Raw genomic sequence first — 20531 nt, 5'->3', positions numbered from 1 at the left:
GCACAGGCTGGGCATCGGTGTGGGTGGCACTAATGCAAATCCAAGGTCATGAGGTGGGAGAGGACAAGGACGTTGGAGCTGAGGTGACCAGAAAGCTGCTTCTGAGTGGTGGTGGAAAGCAAGGGGAGCATAGTGATGCTCAGTTGTTCAGAGGACAAACCCATTCTCCTAATTCTGCAACCTGACCCACCTGAGGGCAAGCCTGAGGGAAACAAGGAGCACTGGGGTGTACCACAGACCAGCCTAATGGCTAATGACCACTCCTGTTCCTAATGGATTATAAAAGGACACAGCTGAACGTAGAAATACACTGCGTAGAAGGAGACCTGCTAAAAAGGAAGGAAAAGGCAAAGCAGTTAGAGTCTGAAGGCTGACTAAGGATATTTCACAGTGACAGGTACAGAGGCAGGCCAGCTCTGGTCAGAAGTCATTTAGCTGCCTAAATCAGGCTTGGCCTCCACACTAGGTCCGAGAGTTACTGAGAGACTCTGAGAGCTCCTGCAGCTCACCAAGAGCTTATTTATCTGGAGGGTGAATGTACCCAGACAAGATATTACGCCAGTAAGTAGCAGCAATATTTTCCTCAATCTCTTTCAATTTGTGGTCCCTAAAAGTTTTCTAGTGGAGCAGCTTTGGAAATTTCATGTGCATAGATTACTGTGCGGTATCTATCAGCTTAGCCTGTGCATCCCTTAGAAATAACTGATGATGCTTGGAGGTTAACACACCACAGGTTGAAAAACATTGATTGAAAGGCAGTGGGACCCTCAGAAGGTCACCCATTAAGCTGTCTGGCTATTATTGCTTTAATCTTTACATTTTTGACAGAAACAAAATTTTAAAAAATGTTATTTCTCATTAAACTTTTAAAACATGCTACATGAGATGTACAATACAGATACTGCTTCTCCAAGAATATTTTAAAATATCATTTTTTAAATCAATTAGTACATCTACCAAAGAATTATGAACTCACCGTTCAGTTTGGGGGTCAATAGTTCTGGAGCGTTGCCTGGAGTCTAAAGCTCTTCAAGGTCTTCTATAGAAATCATAACACAACTGTACACCATGGGACGATTCCACACTTGATAGCCTCTCATTTTGCAGAGAAATATCTCCTAAAATAAAATTAAAAGCTTATTAAAAAAAAAAAAAAGTCATATTTCTTTCTGAGTAAGATTTTCTTTTCTTCCTGTATCAATAAACAATAATAAATAGTAGAGATGTTAAAAACAAGAATATTTTCAACGGTTATTCTGTCTTACTTGGCACTTATACATTTTGAAGTTGTAACTTTTGAAATGTAAAATAAAACATTCAGATTATCCTTGCATGCCCAGGATAAACAAACATTATTTTTCCGCTGCATTATTTCCAATAACAGACCTCACAGGCAAAATTTCTGCCTTTCTTTACTGCTGTCACAATACAGCTTTCAGTAAGTCAGCTTTCAGTTAAATGCTGCCCACAAATACTTGCAATTCATTCATACCCCCAGGATTGCAGAGGGGGTAAGTGAGGGCAAAGTCTGCCTTGATTTTAATATCCTAACTATAAAACATCCGAATTTAAACAGATGTGTTCAAAGAATTTCACACCACTGAAATACTCTTGGTAGAGAATTTTTTCCCATATATACAGCATGTGCCCATCCATCAACACTGTCTTGATGCTATTGTTAAAATCTTTGAAAACTTAGAAGAACAAAACAAAACAAATACCCACCCATGAAATCTCATAATAAAGAGCATTTTTCTGTGCCAGATGGTTCACTGAAGAAAAGGATTAGTCTTTTGTTCAAATGGGGCTTTCAAAATTGGAATCTTTGCAGACCACAGAACCATTTCCAGCCAATCACAAAGGACTTTAATTAGTATTAAAAATATTCCTGTCCTTTTCCGCGCAGCTTTGCAGAGCCGCAAAATCGCCTTTAGGAGGAGCCTCTTTCCCTCCTTTAGGGCTGACAAAAACACTGTGACTCCTGTAAATCCATTAGGCATTATACAGTATGGTTTCATTAACAAGGACTCTGAAAAATACAGAAAACGATGAAAAGCAACCTCATGAGATCATTCACTCCACAGTCTTATCTCAAAGTAATCAACTGTATCTAAGCCTTCCGTGACAGATGCTTGTCTAATTTGCTCTTAAAAACATTCAGTGATGGTGTAGTAGAGGTTAACACAAATACTAAGAATGAGCTACCAAACCTTTAGCATGAACAGCCTGGCAGAAATCAATCAGAGCCAGTGGCAATGGAGACAGAAATCCACTGAATAGTAAAAGCAGTTCAGAAATTAATATGGTTATTTAGAGGACACAGTGAAGAATAGAATGCTGGGTCTGTATGGAAGCAATAAGAAATAATAAAATTTACTTAGGGGTAGTCACAAGAGCACTTCTTGGAGAAATTAGACCAAAGGATCACTTAGCTGAAAACAGGAAAGGGCAGAAAGGCAGAACAAAAGGTTGGTTTTTGCAAATCTCAGCCCTTGTAATCTGTTATCTTTGCAGGTAACACTGCCATAAATATATCTGTCCACTTCTTGCACTCCCCTCTTAAGGGGTGATCAAGGTTGGTAAGATGCAGAAACACTTTATTCTGCATTAATCTCACTCACATAGTTCGTCAGAGTTTTGAGGAACAGAAGGAATGTCCAAATCGATCTTTGGGATCCTGATTTGTCCCTTGTATCATTTGAACACTGGCCCAAGCAATGTCTGTGTCTAACTGACTACACACCTTCAGCAGGCATTTCACCCCAGCCCCTAACAGTCCCCTTAGTGTTGGCATGTCTCCTAATGCATAACTTAATTCTCCAGTCCTATAGGTTAAGCCCCAATAGGCATGAAGAAAATTCTACTCCATCTTCACAGTGCTCTCTAACATCATTGAACCCTGTGATTTGCTTCTCCACCCGATCCTATTTCCCAAACTACACAGCTCATACACCATGATTCCTGGGTCTCTGATCATTCCTGCTTTCCACTGAGTTTCCTGCAATTTGTCAACTTTTTTTCTTGAAAACCTGGCCTGATGCTGCTTGTTCACTAACGTGAAATTGCATGCAAGACTATTTCAAGTGCATCATGCTGCCTGTTATATATATGCCATGTGCAAACCTTTTTCATAACCATATGACTATTGTGAGAAGTGGCTTAAGCAAACTTGTTTAACTTGAAACGCAATGGACAAGTAACATGTATGGAGTCAGCTAATGCCCCTCAGCGAAGGGGCAGTAAGACAGTAATTTATTTTCAATACAATTACTTGTTCAACTCCACCTCTAGTGTTCACTGCCTTTCATATCCGACACGTACTTTGCCCCCTGCATGATTAATGTTTTCAGTGAAGGCTGAAGCAAAACGTTGGTGAGTATTTTGGCCTCCTCAAGACTACTTCAAGTGCATCATGCTGCCTGTTACATATGCCACGTGAACTTTTTTCATAACCATATTTAGTTGGTTATTTTCCCTCCGTGTAAAAAAGCGGGATGATTCTGTCTTTGTTTTCCTCTTATAGCTATTGTTCCTACACTGAATGTTATCTTGTCATATCTGCTTTTAATGAGATCTCATTTTTTTGCCTTGGCCTGCCTGAGCCAAAGCTCATACTACTGCTTTATACTCTTCCTTAGGAGGATCTAGTTTCCACTTTCTATTTGATTCCTTGTTAAGTTACAGTTCACAAGTTAACCAGCTTGGTTCCCTTCCCTTCCCTTCCCTTCCCTTCCCTTCCCTTCCCTTCCCTTCCCTTCCCTTCCCTTCCCTTCCCTTCCCTTCCCTTCCCTTCCCTTCCCTTCCCTTCCCTTCCCTTCCCTTCCCTTCCCTTCCCTTCCCTTCCCTTCCCTTCCCTTCCCCTTTTCCTCCACGACAATACAGAACAACATAATCGCAGAATGGCTTGGGTTGGAAGGGACCTTAAAGATCACCCGATTCCAACCCCCTGCCATGGGCAGGGACACCTCCCACCAGACCAGGCTGCCCAAAGCCCCATCCAGCCTGGCCTCGAGCACCTCCAGGGATGGGGCATCCACAGCTTCTCTGGGCAGCCTGTGCCAGGGCCTCACCACCCTCTGAGCGAAGAATTTATTCATGATATCTAATCTATATTGATCTATATTTATCCCATTAATGATAATTCTTTAAGAAAATGGCAATTTCTTCAACCTGAGACTTATCCCACATGGTCCTCTCCCACAGCCCTTGGAGATAACTTAAGCCTGCTTTGCTGACATCTGTGTTGCCTCTCTTCTGCTCTTCCCCCTAAGACCCATGAACTCACAAGGAAGAGTGGCAGTCTGAAACCATATGGAAATTACAGTAACTCTAAGGATTTTTCCGTACAGGCCAGGGCACAAAATGTCTGGAGCAGGAGATTCCCCTGTTGCGAAAGCATAGCTCCCCTGCAGAGGTCTCTACACAGTGGTAGAAGAGACAGACCACCTTACAAAACTTCTCTTTCGACTCTCTTTTCTCCCTGCACAACAGGAAAAGCTGCAGTATGTACACATTTCTTGACAGTAGAGAAACGCTCGATGAGAATTCATTATAAACGCCCATTTTGCTTAAATAACCTCAGTTGTGCCCACAATCAACCATAAGATACAGACCCAGAGGAAAACAGGCTGCTTTGAGTCCAATGCCCAGAGAAATATCTACTGTTGCCCATTTCCCGTTCTCCTTGACTTACTGCCAGGGGCATATTACAGAACTGTAACAAAACTACATGTAGTAGTAGTAGTTTGGAGTTTGGAGATCTTCAGAGGTCCCTTCTAACCTGTGGTAGGGGATAGAAAAAGAAGGGGTTAACTTTTGAGAAGGGGGGGCCCTCACACCTGCAAGCCCTAGGGAGCCTGAGGAAGAAGAGATAAGAGCCTGAGCTCAGGTTCACATAGGGAAGCCTGTTGGTCTAAGCTTTGCTGTGGGGAAGTGCGATTGCTTCTTTTACCGGGTGGGGGGACACAACACAATTTGTCCCAGATTAAAGGTTTATTTTTTTTTTACTGCCGGTAAGGGCCCCAAAGCTGAGGCTTGAGGATATTTATCCAGGGTCCGGCTGAGTGCTGATGAAGCCTGGAAAGCAAAGAAAGGAGATGGGTGGCTCCTGTGCGCTGAACAAGCCTGACAAGAAAAACAGTCCTGTCCATGGGGTCACCCTGGGTGAGGTCCGGGCCCTGTCACCAAGGGTGTCCCTGCGGAGCCTTCCGGATCGAGCCTCCTGCCACCGGGCAGCGTCACGGAGCTCCCTCCTCACGGGCTGGCCCTAGGTCAGTGGGGCACGGAGCAGCCAGGCTCTGACTTGGTTTCTCTGTGATCGTGGTGTTAGAGCTGTCAAAATGAACGTGTTGTTTCAGAGCTGAAACGTACCGTACCTGTGCCTGTGGGCAAGCATGAAAAGGAAAAAAAATTACATGTTTATCTGCCCCATAAACAGAAATCACTGCTGCCCATGCCCTAGGAAGGCTAAACACCTCCAGTGAAGCTACTATATACATTAATCCAAGTTGTAAGCTTATTCCCAGGCTCTAAAATCAGAAGCTGAAGCACTTTAATCTGTTGATTTACTCTAATGCTTAGAGGCTTCAAATGGGATTGGCTCCTGCTGTTGCTATATTAGCTATAACTCAGATACACACGGAACAAGCAATCTTTCTCTTTCCTTCCCTGGGTAAACGACAAGAAAAAAAAAACAACTAATCGGGAATAACAATAACGATAAATCTTCCCTCCGAGGTGCTTTGCCTGGCACCTGTCAGCACAGCCCCGCCACCACCCGTCGTGACAGGGAGCAGCTTGGAGCCGGCCGGGTCTCGGGGCGGGGGAAGGGGGCCCAGGGGTGGGACGGACAGCACCCCAGGACAAGGACATGGCTGCTCCAGCAGCACACCCCCCGGGCATGCCTCCCCTCTCCCGGGGGCGGGCTGAGGGCCGCCCCGGGGGCAGGCCGGCCGGGGAGGCGGAGCGGCCCCGCTCCCCTTTAAGGGCGGTGGCGGCCGGCGCTGCCCGGCGGCTGGGGGGGGGACGGGCCATGGAGGCGGCGCGGGGCTACGTGGGCTCGGCGGTGCGGTGAGTGTCCCCGCGTCCTTTTAATTTATTTTTTTAAGAAGCCTGAGAAGCGGAGGTTCGCTCGGCGGGGGAGCTCGGCGCCGTCCCCGCTCGTCCCGGGGTCGGTGCTGGCGTTTGGGGTGTCTGCTCCGCTTCTGCGCCTCGCGGGCTGTGGTGTCTTTTCAGGCTGTGTTTATCGGGGAAGCCAGGTGGGACACACAGTCTCCCGGCTGATTTCTGACTTATTTCTGGTTTTGTTGTTACTGCCGTTGTCGTTTGTCAGTGAACTCTAACCTAAAAATCCCGCCGTGCCATATTCTGAAGCTCTTGTGTTGTGCAATGTTGGTTTTCCTGAGGCTGAGGACCATTGCACCACATTCTTAGACAAACATACAGGGCATATTGCAAACAAAGATAACGAGTGAAATTAGTGTACAGGGCTCAAGGCAGGTTTTTAATCCCTGGTTTCTCCTCCAAACCAAAGAGCTCAGCTGTCCCCCAGCCCTGGCACTACACCGAATGCTTGGGACAGTGTCCACGAGTCTCTGAGTGGCTGGGGTTATACGGAGCAAGCTGGATGATGTACTAGAGCTTGAAGATATTTGCTTCTTCAGTTATAAACGCTTTTCTGAGTTCTTGTGTTTTCCACTGACATAGGATCCCCCCTCTTGTAGGGAAGAGCGAAGATCTGCACTTCAGCACCATCCCTTTCCTCTGTACCGCTTGTCCCCTGACGCTTGATCTCCTTTTAGTAGGCAATTATTTTCAGTAACTCCAATCTAACAGGGAAATTCCCTGCAAAAAAAGAAGTGATATTTCTTTCTAAGAGTCCCAAACAAAGGCTGACACCTGTGAGTCTCTGGTCTGCGTATGTGTGAGGGGAAACAAGCAAAACAGGCTTTAGGCAGTAGACCCAGAAATGGAAGGGTTCACTCTGTTTTCAGGCTTTTTTTTTTTTAACTATACTGGCTTTTGTTACCTAGTACTTAATATTGACTGGAACCTCACCCTGCTCTAGACGTACTGCTTCATGGGCAGACTTACTTGAAAGATTTTGACTGCTCTTATGGAAACATAAGTGGAATGGCATCGATGCTTAAATACCTACCCGAGACTTGGACTGCTGTTAAGTGGCAGCCTGGTGGAGCTAATGAAAGTCCTGGTTTATTAATCTCTTTGTTTTTGACTTCTTTCCGCCAATAGAATTAGGCAACGGTGTAAGATCGTGGTTGTCGAGCTCTGAAGAAAATTTTTCTTAGACCTACAAAAAAGGGCTTATGGAGTTGGCTCTGCTAATGCCCGAGATGAACCCTTGCTCTTAAAAGATCTTGAGTCCTGCCTGTGAGCTGTGTTCCTAATACTCTTCCTGCTGCATCGGGATGTGTGGCTTGGCTTTTTTCCTTACGCTTTGTCTCTTTATGAATAGCAACTGGGCTTAAGTAATGGGAAAGAACAGGACTGGTATCTTCTGTCATCACAAAAGAAATCTCAGCAGTATTGTCATGTATACCACTCAAGGAAATATTCTACATGATAGTTTTCAAACATGTGGGGGGGGAATGGGTTGTGCTAGCTCTGGAAGTGTTCTCTCATGAATCCTAAATGCTGCACTTGCTAACAACCAGGTGCCCAGCAAAGTGGGGTCACCAGCGCTGAGATAAATGCACGGGCTTCATACCTGAGGAAGAGACTGGAGTGATTCAGAATGGGAGCTGCCTGCAGACTGGCAGGGTGATTGGGGCACTGCTTAGTCAGTGCAGAGATTAACACACACACACACCCTGTCCTAGCACACTTTCCGTCTATGGAGGGGAAGTTAGTGTCTTCCTCCGTGCTATTTGTCATCTTGTCCTCCTCCCTGGTTGTGATCCTTCTCCAGGAGGAAAATGCATATAGCTTTTTCATTTGAAACAATGACAGTCTCCTAAAAACCTTACTGAATGCTCACCCGCACCTGCTTTGTTATGCCACACGAACATACTTGCAAAGTGTTGAAAGCCAGAGACCTGGTGTTCAGACAGCACTACCAAGACACCATTAGGTTCAGCTAGAAATAATGCTTGAACACCTCACTCCTTTTAAAAATATATGCTCCAGTAATGCTGATGAGTTTTTGAGGAAGAGAAACTCCTCAGCGTACAGAGGAAAAGTCGTATCCCAAAGCCCTGTAGAATTAGTGGTTCAGAATGAGAGCAGGAAAGAAGTTAATTACTGAAATTAGCTAGCTAGTCACAAAAATGACTTCCCATGCATCTCAAAAATATGCTTAAAGACCAGATACGAGATCTGGAAAAGATATTTATTTTCTTCCAGGTGGTGATTTTTGGCAAATCGTCTGGGTATTAAATTAACCAATACAATTTGGCAGTAAAAAGCTGTCACTGGTGATATTTAGGGGAGTATCACCTAGGGATATTTAAGTGATATAATTTGAGAACATAAACAGTCACTATTGAAGATGTGATTGTCCAGGAAAACTCAAAACCTCTTTCTAAAAGAATCACAGAATCTGCCAAGCTGGAAGGGACCCACGAGGAGTCCAACTCCTGGCTCCGCACAGGGCCACCCAAAAAACAGACCCTATGTCTGAGAGCGTTGTCCAAACACTTCTTCAAGTCTGGTAGGCTCAGTGCTGTGACCACTGCCCTGGGGAGCCTGTCCCAGTGCCCGACCACCCTCTGGGTGCAGACCCTTTCCCTAACCCCCAGCCTGACCCTCCCCTGTCCCAGCTCCATGCTGTTCCAAAAAAGTGTTTGAATTCCTAGCCTCTCTGGTAGCCTGCTCCAATGCTATCCGCTTGTGTACTTGGATCTTAATTTAATTTCATTCAGCTTCCTTTGATACATTAGGGCACAAACAAGTCTTATTTTGTCATTCTCAAAGCTAAATGAAGTTTTATAGGCTGTAGATGTTATTTATAAGCATCTTTGCCGTTTGCAAGTCAAGCATAACTATCAAAAAGCTCCACTTGCATTCTGAAACTAGGTGTTTTGAATACGGACAGTATGTTCAGTCTCCCTAAAGCTAACCCTTACCTTAAATAAATAGTTGAAAGTAGTCGTGTGTACCATCTGACCGAGTGTTTATCTTGCAGGTAAAGAGAGTGATTTATATGGCTGCATGCAGTAAGAGCTGCTGCCTTTCTAATCCACTGTAGTGTTAAAACCTGTCGACCTCACTGTAACCTTGATGTCAGCCGAGCTCAGCAGCAACTTGGCCCACATCTGCTCGAAATGTTTTTCATTTGAGAAGTGGTTTTCAAATGTCACCAGCAAGGGAAAGTTCAGAGACAACTGTAGGGCTATGTAGTGTTTAATTTTGAAAGCAAGCTCTACAAGTCCAACGTGACCCGTGAATTGCTCATATAATGTCCTTGTGTACCGAACTCAACGGTCCTCCTCCTTCTTGTGGTACTTGTTGTCACTATTTTTATAACTACACTGAATTTTTATTTATCTTAGATCTTTGGTATCCATGGGAGCATCTGTGGGAGCAGTAACAAAACAGACCCTGTTCCCTCCTCTCATGCCTGCAGGGCGACCTTTCCGTGTGTCAAATGCCTCCAGGAGCAGCCGGAAAGGAATTGTTGCGAGCAGTCTGCAAGAACTCATCAGCAAGGTACAGCAAACGCTCCCGCTCTGGCTGAAACTTGCACCGAAGTGCAGTATTGCAGGAAGGCAACCCACCGACTGTCGTTGAGAATCGTTAGTGGGGAAGTTCAGGAGAATGCAAGTCTACATATTAAATGACAGAGGGGAAAAAATATCACAGTGATAGGCTCCCTTTTGAATTCTGTAATCTGCTGTTTTTTGCAGACTTTAGAAGCCTTCCTTATAACCGCTGGAGTCGTTACTCTGGTTTTGGAAGAAGATGGCACGGTTGTGGACACAGAAGAGTTCTTTCGGTCCCTGGATGATAACACACACTTCATGGTTCTAGAAAAAGGACAGAAATGGACCCAAGTAAGTGTTCACTGCCTCCCTCCTGCTTGAATAGAAGTGGATGGAAAAAGGTCTGTGGCTTCTTAAATTCTTGGGAAGACGGGGAGATGAGGAAGAAAACTTCCCCTGTGCAAGGGAAGGTATCAACTCCTTGTTCCTTCATCCAGGAAGGCTTAACAAGTTCATTTTTTGTCCCCTGCTGGGACATAGAACTGTTGACAAAAATCTGCCAAGAACCGAACTGAAATGCTATCACTGAAAAGAATTATAGGGGAAAAATCCCACTTTTGGAGCACCTCAGGAATAACTTAGTTCTTGAGCTGTTGCATAACACACAGGGAATGAGGACTTTGATTTCTTTAAGCTAAAAATACAATCTCTTCAGTTTGTTTTGGGGGGAGGGAGAATGCCCAAATTAAGCAATATAAAACAAGCTTTGCCTTGTGAATGCAGTAATAGTGAAGATGAGAAAAATGCCTGTGTTAATCTTGCAAACAGCTAAAGGTTGTCATCAAAACCTAACATTAGAATATTAGCCTTCATGCTTCTAGATATTTTGAGAGATGTTAAGGTTGCCCAGCTTTAGCCTTTTAATAGTGTAAATTTAGCGTCCAGTTAGTTTTGTGGAGGAGTTCGTTGGTAAGATAGTCAAACTCTGAAGTTTCTCACAATGAAACGATTGTTGTTAGAAAGCTAGCATTAAAATTTCTTCTGCCAGGTGCAGAGTTAGCTTAGTAGCTGCAAGCTGGCCCGCTGTTCCTTTCTGTAGGTGCATGGCTCAACCATGTGGCCCCGTTGTTTGTCTCGTATTGCAGCATGGGCAGGTTGTCTGTTTTTTCCCCAAGATAATTCACTGACTTATCAACCTGCTGCATCTGGGCATGAGCTCTGAAAGCAGAAAAGGAGTTGCAGCCAGGGTATGACTCCACCTTGCTCCTTCTCCCCTTGCCTTATGTCCTGTTTGGTGCGGCAGCAGAACAAGTTTAAACGCTGCCCTCCTCAGTGTGCACACTTTATCCAAATGTCCTGTGTGCTAATGGGGACATGCTCCCAAGCAAACCCCACCGCATGTACATGTTCAAAACCTTCGTTGGTAGGGTTCTACTTGCTGGAGCTGGGAGCTCAGAGGCTATCGGAGTAAAACAGGCATAAAATTGCTGGCTGATGATACACTGCAGTGTTCAAGTTTGTCTGACTTACCGTGGCACTGTCTGAGCACTGGGATGACAAGTACAAAAGGCCCCAGCCTTACGCAACTTTATTGCTTCATTTAGCATGCAAAAAGCAGATTGGCAGGTGCTACGTTACAATCTTTGAACTGAATGTGCTGAGCAGAGCAACCCACGTATCCACTAGATGTCTCTCTAAATAAGGATATTCCTTACTATTTCTCTTTTTTTCTTTTTCTTGAAGCAAATGACCCACTCTTGAAAGAGGGCAAGGGCTGCTTTTAGTAAGAGGTGGAAGATGACTTTCCACACTTCTCTCGCTCTTCTTTTTCTAGCTTAAACTCAGTACTAAAGTCTGGGCCTAATCAGTAGTGGCTCCTTCTTCCATTTACTTTTTAGAAAGAAGGAAAAGAAAGGTGAGCTAGGATTTGAAATGAGAACTTGACTTTTTTCACAGATTTTCACAGGAAGTGAGGCTTTACTTCACCTGAACAACATGTATCAGCTATCTCCAAGATTGCTGATCACTTTTGTGTTCATTCCTAAACGAAACGACCTAATGTCTTGTTAATTTGGTGTCCTGTTTGTGTGGACCTTTTGGAATAGTTTCAGAAGCCTAATCAGGACTTGAACAAAATTGCATAAGCTACAGACTGGCTTATCTCTCAGTGCTTTTTATTTCTAATTTAGAATTGGTTAAGAATAAGGGAGTTACTTCTAAAGAACTGCACCATTGACAATTGTCTTGCCATGGTTCCCTGGCTTACGATATAAACTGTCTCTCTCTTTTTAAATCAGACAAGAAATGGAGTCGTCCCTGCAAGACAAAAGAAGAAAATGGGAATAGCTAACATCACATTCGATCTGTACAAGCTGAACCCTAAGGATTTTATTGGCTGCTTAAATGTGAAGGCAACTTTCTATGAGATCTACTCAGTGTCATATGACATCAAATGTATGGGAGCAAAAAATGTACTGCGGTAAGTATGTTTCCGTTGCTGATCAGGCATATGCATTAATGAAAACCTGTTTGGTTACCAGTTCTATGGAGTTTATATAAATGTAGTATTTTATTAATTCTTACATCTGCCCAATATGCTGAATCTTCCTTTAATAGCCGTCTTGTAAAAACTTACCGTAGCTTTTTATGGTGGAATCTTAAATTTCCCCCAGGACAAAACCCTATTAGCTTTTACTCATATCAAGAGACTAGGTACAATCTCGTGGGAGAATTTCCTCAGATTTCTTTGACTTGTTTAAAGAATGCAGGGTGCTGAGGAAGGCTCTTTGAAGGGGAACTTCAATGAGAGGAAATAAGACAGGAATTGGAGATCTAAAGACAGAGGACTTAATGGTGGCTGTCAAATTCCCCTCCTGAAAGGTACATGGAGACAAGGGGGAAAAGATTCTCTTAGTCTCTAAGAGAGTCTAGCAAGGACCACCGTCTTCCACGGGAGCAAGCTGTAGTGGATTGCAAGTTTGGTAGAACAGGTTGTTGGGAAATACTGTCTCAAAACAATGTCTGTCCTTTCAACTGTGAAAGTCAGTGCCATGTCAAAAACAGCTGTGTCTTGCCCTGATGGAAGAAAACTTTGAGTTCAGCCTCTTTCACAGAGATACCATACTCTGATTTTTAACAGCTGTTTAAGCTACAGCTCTGAATCTCTCTACCTGACCTGCCAAATTCTGGTTGAGATGCAGTAGTGTAGTTGCTGCGTTTTGTTACTTGAGAACCAGACCTACACTGTTCAGAACAGATTACATGGCCTGTAAGGGAGTTTATTTCACTTGGGCGGCATGCAGTCTTTAGTTTGAAGTCTTCAAGTAGTCCCTAGGCTCATGGATGCAGGTATTAAGCATCATAATGCTAATCTTATTGCCTGTCTGACCTCTGCCGTTCTGCTTCGGTGGTCCCTTGCCTAATCTTTCAGACTACAGCTGGTGTGACTGTAGATGAGGCTCATCTCTCTGCCCAGGCTGCAGTGATGTTCCAGCTGTATGCTACGCCCACCCGTAGCACTGGTTTTGCTAGAGTCCCTTCAAAGCAAAGGTCTGCCCTCGGACAGCTGCACTCCTCCAGTTCCTGTGTTTGTTAAGCCTCTTGAGCCAGAGCAAACTGTATTTCTGGCTATCTGTTGTGGGGATGAGTGTCGGCACTGGAACTTGCGCCGTTGAGGAGAACTTGAAGTGACAGTGCTGCCTCCCTGCCAGCACAGTGCGGCTGGTGAGAAACAAGAAGTGCTGGCAAACAGCTGAAGTAGCTGCGGAGTTCTTCTAGAAGTGCTGTTACATTACAAAGAGTTGAAGGGGAAGTGCCGGTGTGGGGCTGGGAAAACAGTCCACCAGCAAGGAGCAGGGGGAGAGAGAAGAGAACCTTGGGTGCTCTTGAATAGGACACAGTCTGCCTCAATTTGCTGTTTAAACTGGAGACACACAGGGTTAGATTCTCAGTGTAGTCCCTCTGCTAATGAGTTACAAGTTGCCAGCTCTGATGCCCTCTTCCTGAGCCCGCCTGTGGAATGTGAGGGGGGGGAAAAGAAAACTTTAAACACTGCAGTTGTTCGTTGGTGGGAGGGGCTCGAAGCCTGCCAGATCTCATTAGTGCATTTCTCTTCAGGGTTTCTCCCTGTCTGGTCCAACTGATGGATCAAATGTCCAGTTCAACAAATAACTTCCTCCGTGGCTTAAGTGACAACTGCTCTCGTGTGCAAGTGACACACTGCAGCTGCCCGAAAGCTCGGTACCAGGTGCAGCTTTCTTTGACTGTACAGCTCCTTTGCCTGCGCTGTCCTGCAGAGGGAAGGACACACTGAAATGGCATATGTGTGGGGAGCATGAATAAGGGTACAGTCTTTTTTTTAAAGGCTCTAAGTAGCAGGGTATTCAACTCTTTTGAAACACTGGATTTTGACTGCAAACCTTTCATTAGAGTGGAAAAAAGAATCGTGAGAACTTTGCGTTCTCTGCTAGAGGTGAAGGGAGAATTGAGTAGCAACAGAGGGTTCACAGTTGCACGTTGACTTGGACAGGAATACTAAAAGTCTTCCCCTTTTTGGAGAAGGGGATCACTGGTATGGTTTCTGCATCTTCAGAAACTGATCCCCTTCCAGTTTTGGAGTGGTCCAAGTTCTTGTGCGCTACTTCCCCAGTGCCTTAACTTTATGCGTATGAGGGCCTACTTTGAAAGATTAAAGCATGAATATCTCTCTCAGTATTCATGTCCTCATGATTTCTTGGAGATTGGAAGGGGGGAAAAAGAAACAGGTATAAATAAATTGAAGAAATGACCACTCAGATATGATAATCTCTATTCCTTTGGATGCTCTCTTGATCTTAATTTGTAGATCTGCCTAGATTCTCACACCGTATGTTTCAGTTCAGACAAATACTAACGTGTTAAAATGGTTGTGAACTGAGAATTATTAATGTTTGCAGCTTGGACAGTTAATTTGGTTGGCTTCACTTATTTTGCTGTTGGGCATCCACTGTACTGTGATTGCTGAGCTTCAGCGCTAATCAAGTTTGATCTGTAGCTTGGAGGTGCACACAGGCTTCGTAGTGACCTGTCTAAAGGTGAGAAGCAAGATCAGTTCATGCTGCGGGGCTCCCAGTGTTGCTCTCATAGTTTGAGCGATGGTTTTCCAGGTGGCCTAATGGGATTACAGAATGATTCATTAAATGTGTTTTCTGCTTCTGCCCAAGTCTACAACATGCCAACAGTTTTCTTTCAGTCAATGGCCACAGACAGAAGTAACTGCTCTGAAGAAGGTATGGAAATGACCATCCTCTCAGAAGTGGAAAGGAATGAGAGAATTCCTAAACATATCTACCTAATTCATCCTAAAGGTGCTGGGGTTGGGAGGGGTTTGGGCTACGTTGCCCTGTTGTCGACATTTTTTTAAACAAATGCCTTTTCTTCTAGGAAGGTGCTTCAGCTCATGTCCCACGCGGCACAAATAACTGGACAGTTTCTTCTCTATACTGGAACATACATGTTGCAGCTGATGGATGAATATGATGAAGATGGCACCTGTGCAAGAACGCAGCACAAGTAATAACCACAGCTGCACTCCTGATATTGGATCCTTCTGCCTAAAGACATTCCCTTGCCCAAGTTTGATTGTAATGATGTTACAGGGGGGGAGATGTCCACTGAGGTGAACTAACAGTTTTCCCGTTTGGGAATGCTTGTAGGCCGTAGTCATAAAGTAAGCGTTTGGTGTTTATAGGCTCTTAACACAGCAAAAGGATGGGTGCCTAATGTCTGAGAACTGGGCAAAGGAAGAGAGGGCAAGTTTTTACCCCAGCAACTCAATAGAAAATAAGAATACTTAGATATACACATGCTTTGTAACCACTGGATCCTTTCCTTGCACTGATCAAAACGTGGTTTGTTTTTTCATGGCTGTCCGCTTGCCTTCTGAACAGACAGGGCTGTGGTTGTTTTTGTTTTTAATCCTTAACACTGCTGGTACTGGTGTCCAGCTGGCACTGAGCTACAAAAGGGTGAAGTGTACTTATTTACTACTTCTAACAATGGAAATATATAGTACAGCTGAATCCTGGTTCAGTGCCTGGCCTAATCTCATGAATTTTAATTGGAGAAAGTGCAACTACTATACAGAAGCTTAAAACTTAGCCTTACTTCCCTTAAAACAAGCAAAAAAAAAAAAAAACATGTAACTATATTTTTCTTCAAATGTACAGAAAGTTCTGGTGAGTATAGCTTATACCAGTTGAAGAACAATAATTTCTTTAATGTGTCTGATGTCCCATTTTGCCTGAAGCATTGAATACCTTGCTGCAGCTTCATGCACATGGCTTACAGGAAACCTCCTGAAGCTTCTTTCAGGTGTAAACCTTCACTTCTGTAACTTTTGCTCTTCAGCTACAAGATGACACTACATCCCAAGCTGTACTTAAAGTGCACGTAGTAGGGATCTGGAAGAGACATTAAATTTTGATGTCCCTGTGCTCAGGGGAGAGCAGCCGGATGCTGCTGTGTAACATGCATATGCTCTAAACTGGATATTTGCAATCTTACAGTCTACCAAGACAAGTTGTATTAAAGGGCGAAGTTTTTAATTTTTAGATAGGATTGTCCAGAAAGTTTTTTAACAGCTTCGTGAACGACTAATGTGACCAGTTTCCAGTAAGGGTCTCCTTAACGGTAAGACAAACTAGAAAACAAGCAATGGTGTAGGCATCGTGTGTCAAAATTCAGACTCCCATTGTTGAAGGGAAGAAGTCCAACTTCTGTTGTTCACAGGTGTGGCTTTTGAGATTTTCATTTGCTTTCTTCTGTTGGATTTTAATAAATTATTTTCTTGCTTAAGACTGAAAGCTGTTAAGGAGATGACAGACCCAGGTAAATGTCTGACCTGACAGCAGGTGCCACCCAGGCAGAGAAATTCTAGTGAGGGGGGAACAAGTGGGATGGGGGAAGAAAGTAGCGGGAGCGAAAGGGAAAGAGACCAGTGTGGGCCCCAAGGTGTTTGCTGTGCTTCTGCTGAGACAAGAATCCTTTAACCACGTGCATCAAGTGCACTGATTAGGTGGAGGAAAACCTGCTGTGCAAAAAGAGGAACAGATGGGCTGAAAAGAGCAAGCATCATGGTTGCTGGTATCCATTCTGATCTGTCAGCTGCACCTGTTCCCTTCAAACGTGTTACTGACACGTGGGAATATTGCTCTCATGTTTATCTGTGAACTTCAACTTCATACATTTATTTTTGGCTTCCCTTTATGGATCTGACTTAACCAGCTGGGGCTGCATCTTTCAAATCACTGTTGTGGTGAAAAGCAGCCTAAAATCAATCTTAAAGGAACTGACAGACCCAAGTTTTCTAGATCTCCACCTGTCTCTTCACTACTGGTATTACAGATGAGTAGACAGCTAAGAAGAAACTTTTGTGTTTTTTGTTTTTTTTTTTTCTTCTGATGTCTGTTGTTTTCCATCCACTTCTGAATATTTGCTGGGGGGAGAGAGGATGGTGGTGAGGCACACAGCTTGAGACAAGGGGAGAACTGTGGGTTTTTTTTAACTTATTTCTCTGGAGGAAGAATGTCTGCAGCTCTCAGCACTATCAGGTTTCCTTCAAAAGAGAACAAACTGCTCTACAGGTAATGAGAAAAAGGTTATGTTAAAATGGAGACTTTAGATTTTATCTGTATTGTTCTTGCTCACCACCTCCCCCCCCCACCCCGTCCCAACTGATACCATGATAACTGATGGCCAGAGTCTTTCTAACCCCAATTCTCCCTAAGGAATTGCATTTAGCTGATGCAGTGCAACGGCTTTGTCATTAATTCTTTCAGCTTTTAAGGACCATTTATTCCATTAAAACAAGACCATTTCTTGAAAGTAAACTACATGTAATGCTTCTAATAATATATACGTTGCTAATGGTGGAAGCACCAACGTTAAAAAAAAAAAAGCAAACAACAAAACTTGCATAGTTCAATATTGCATTAATCAGTGTGAATTGCATCTTCAACATCTGTAATAGAAAAGCATCTGCAAGTCTGAAGTGTGCAGATACCAAATTCCTCCCCTCTACAGCCAGGGCAGTTGTCACAGAACTAATACACTCCATAGTTTCCAGTGGTGTTACTGTAGAACTGAACCTGGTCTAAAAGGCTAACTCGATATGAATTTGAAATGTTTTTAAGCAGCTGCTTCTTTGGCAGCCTCACTTAAAACAAGCTGCTGAAGATCATGTGAGCTGCGAAGTCTCCATCTCAGAGCATCTCCCTCTAATTCAAAATGCAAACAGCTGAACAAAATAACCCAGCTTTGATATTTTCTCAGAATGAAGATAAATGTCTTGGAAAGTTCTGAGAATGTGAAATTGTTCCATTGCTTCTGAATCCGGGGTTTGCTACAGATTTAGTGTTAGGAAGATATTTGCTACTATACCAACTTCTTTCCAGAGAAACTTTTGGCTTTGGGTCAAACCAGAGGAGTTCATAATTTTCTGAGTTGGAGCCAGTTTGCTTTTTACAGCCTTCTTAAGATGCGTAGCTTTTACTTCAGTTGTATGTGGTACACAGCAGAGAACTTCAGCATTATCTAGCTTTCAGAAAACTATTTGAGTGGTGTGCAGTACGTAGTGAGACAAAATCTAAAGGCAAAGGCTCCTAACTGCAGGTATGTAGAAATGAAACTAGCTTTTCTACTTCACATTTTTAGTTTTATTTTTTTTCCCTCTTATAGGCTCAGTTAATCTGCACTTGCTCCTGTTGCAGTCCAGGCTGGTAGCACTGAAATTTCAAAGGTGTGCGACATGTTTACTCCCTCCTTGCTTGCACTGTCCCTTTTTGCCTGTTGCTTTGCATCACTTGCTAACAATGCACCAAGTCATGCTCTGTAGTTACCAAAAAAGGAATTTTCACTGAAGTACTGGATCTTGTTGACTCAGGCACTGTTCATGTTCTGCAAGCAAAACAAAGTTGCTCTCTCTGTGACTAGAATGAAGAATCTAGTAGCTTTTGTGTGTGTGTGTAACTTACTTCATTTCCTTCCTTTCATAAACCCATGAAGTTGCTGCTTTCTTGCACCTTCCTGTCCTTTCAGGAGAAACAGGATTACAAGATTTTCTGTCTGGGGGAGAGGATAAGGCAGTGCCTAAAGTCTTTGGACCATTAGGAAAATGCACTATGAAACATCCTCAAATCCCTTCTCTGTAGGGAGGGAAGGGGTTAAAGAAAGGAAAACAGGACTTTGGGCTGGAAGCTTTTTCAGCACAGTAAGTAGAGAGGTAGGCGTTAACAATTTAGGAAATGTTGATAATTCTGAATATGAACTGTGAAGATAACTGCATAGGATTATGTGTAACTGACTAGCATTATAGCTAAATCATTTCAGCGTACTTCTTCCACAGATAGCACTTGAACTGAAGGCATAAGCTTCTTTAAGTAAAGTTTAAAACCAAAGCGCAAAGTGTATTTTGAACTTAATGCCTCAAGCTTTACTGGAGGTATTAATGTAATTATCAATCCATTTTAGTTATATGCTAGTAATTATCCTTGTAGGGTTTAGCATATATCACTTTGCTTTCTGTACCTTACCTTGCCATAAGATATTTATAAACCATGAGGACTGCTGTTTTTTTTTTTTGAGGGAAAAGATGGTATTTTACCTTTTCAAAACTTTGGGACCCAGTAGTTACAACTTGCTATGAAAACTGAGATGACTGAGAATTGTACTGTCAGCGATGGCAATATTTTCTGATATGTGGTGCCAATTTTAAGGAATACTTAAATGTCTATGAATAAATTTAAATGGTGGCTTTGGATGTCGCGTCTATTAATTTTCAGAGTAACTTATTCCTGAAATAATCATGAGTGCTAATGGATCTGTGGTCTCTCACAGAAAGTTTCCAAAGGCTGCACTGCAGCAGTGAAGTAACTGGATACTATTATGTGGCTCTGAACTCTTAACTCTCTACTGCTGACTCACTTTCTGGCTTTGGAGAAAACATGCAAATCCTTTCTTTCCATACAAAAGGAGTGCCCTCCTCCATCTTTTACCGAAGTTGCAAAAGACTATGGAGTACAGGAGATAGAAGGCTTGGGAAATATCTGGTAGGAGTTGCCTCTTCACTAAGTACAGTAAGGATCATGGAAATGCCTTGTGGAAAACTCCCTGCAGTCATCTACCTACAGCTACACTAGTACACATTTTGATTGCATAAAGATATTTATGTTTCACTAAAGTAAATTAAATTTGTCTAATCCACCATTAGATCATGCTTCAAGAGAAAGAGCATGTAGTTGTGAGATCACCTTGGCCTACTCAGTACTTCCTGTACTCAGCTTAAGTGACAATTCTACAGAGCTTGACTACTGAGTGGGTTTACTTCTTGTGGGAGAACTGAGGTCTGACTTATAGCTTTAGAAAAGCACAAAATAAACCCAATACAGAGGTACATGGCAAGGTTTTGGGTTTATTCTTTTTACTCTTTTTACTCTTATTATTTATATATCTCCTCACTCTGTGAGGAGAGATTAGGGGTTGCCCCTCGTCTAGTAGAAGTGGTCCCAGCTGGCATTGAAACAGACCCACTGCTGGCCAAAGCTGAGCCCATCAGCAATGCTGGTGGTGCCTCTGGAAACATACTTAAGAAAGGATAAAAGGACACTGTGCAGCAGCTGTGAGAGAAAGGGAAAAAAATGAGAGAAACAGCCCTGCAGGCACCAAGGTCACTGAAGAAGGAGGGGGAAAAGGTGCTCCAGGCACCAGAGCAGAGGTTTCCCCTGCAGCCTCTGGAGAAGACCATACTGGAGCAGGCTGTCCCCTGGCAGCCTGCAGAGGAGCACACTGGAGCAGATCTCCATGCTGCAGCCCGCGGGGGAGCCCATGCCACAGCAG

The 20531-nt window shown here is 43.5% G+C and overlaps 1 protein-coding gene across 1 annotated transcript; it reads left to right on the top strand.

Annotated features, from left to right (window-relative positions):
• Positions 1–5854: 5854 nt before the first annotated feature.
• Positions 5855–19455, top strand: CIDEA (cell death inducing DFFA like effector a). Its single transcript, XM_080580363.1, has 5 exons — positions 5855–6069; positions 9510–9666; positions 9864–10010; positions 11957–12138; positions 15081–19455. The coding sequence occupies exons 1-5, from the start codon at positions 5870–5872 to the stop codon at positions 15211–15213; spliced, it is 819 nt and encodes a 272-aa protein (XP_080436489.1). The 5' UTR covers positions 5855–5869; the 3' UTR covers positions 15214–19455.
• Positions 19456–20531: the final 1076 nt, after the last annotated feature.

The sequence above is a fragment of the Anser brachyrhynchus genome (assembly GCF_964034855.1).
Source record: "Anser brachyrhynchus genome assembly, chromosome: 2".
Lineage (NCBI taxonomy): Eukaryota > Metazoa > Chordata > Aves > Anseriformes > Anatidae > Anser > Anser brachyrhynchus.
Note: the sequence above shows the minus strand (reverse complement) of the source record. Positions and strands in the feature narration are given on the sequence as shown.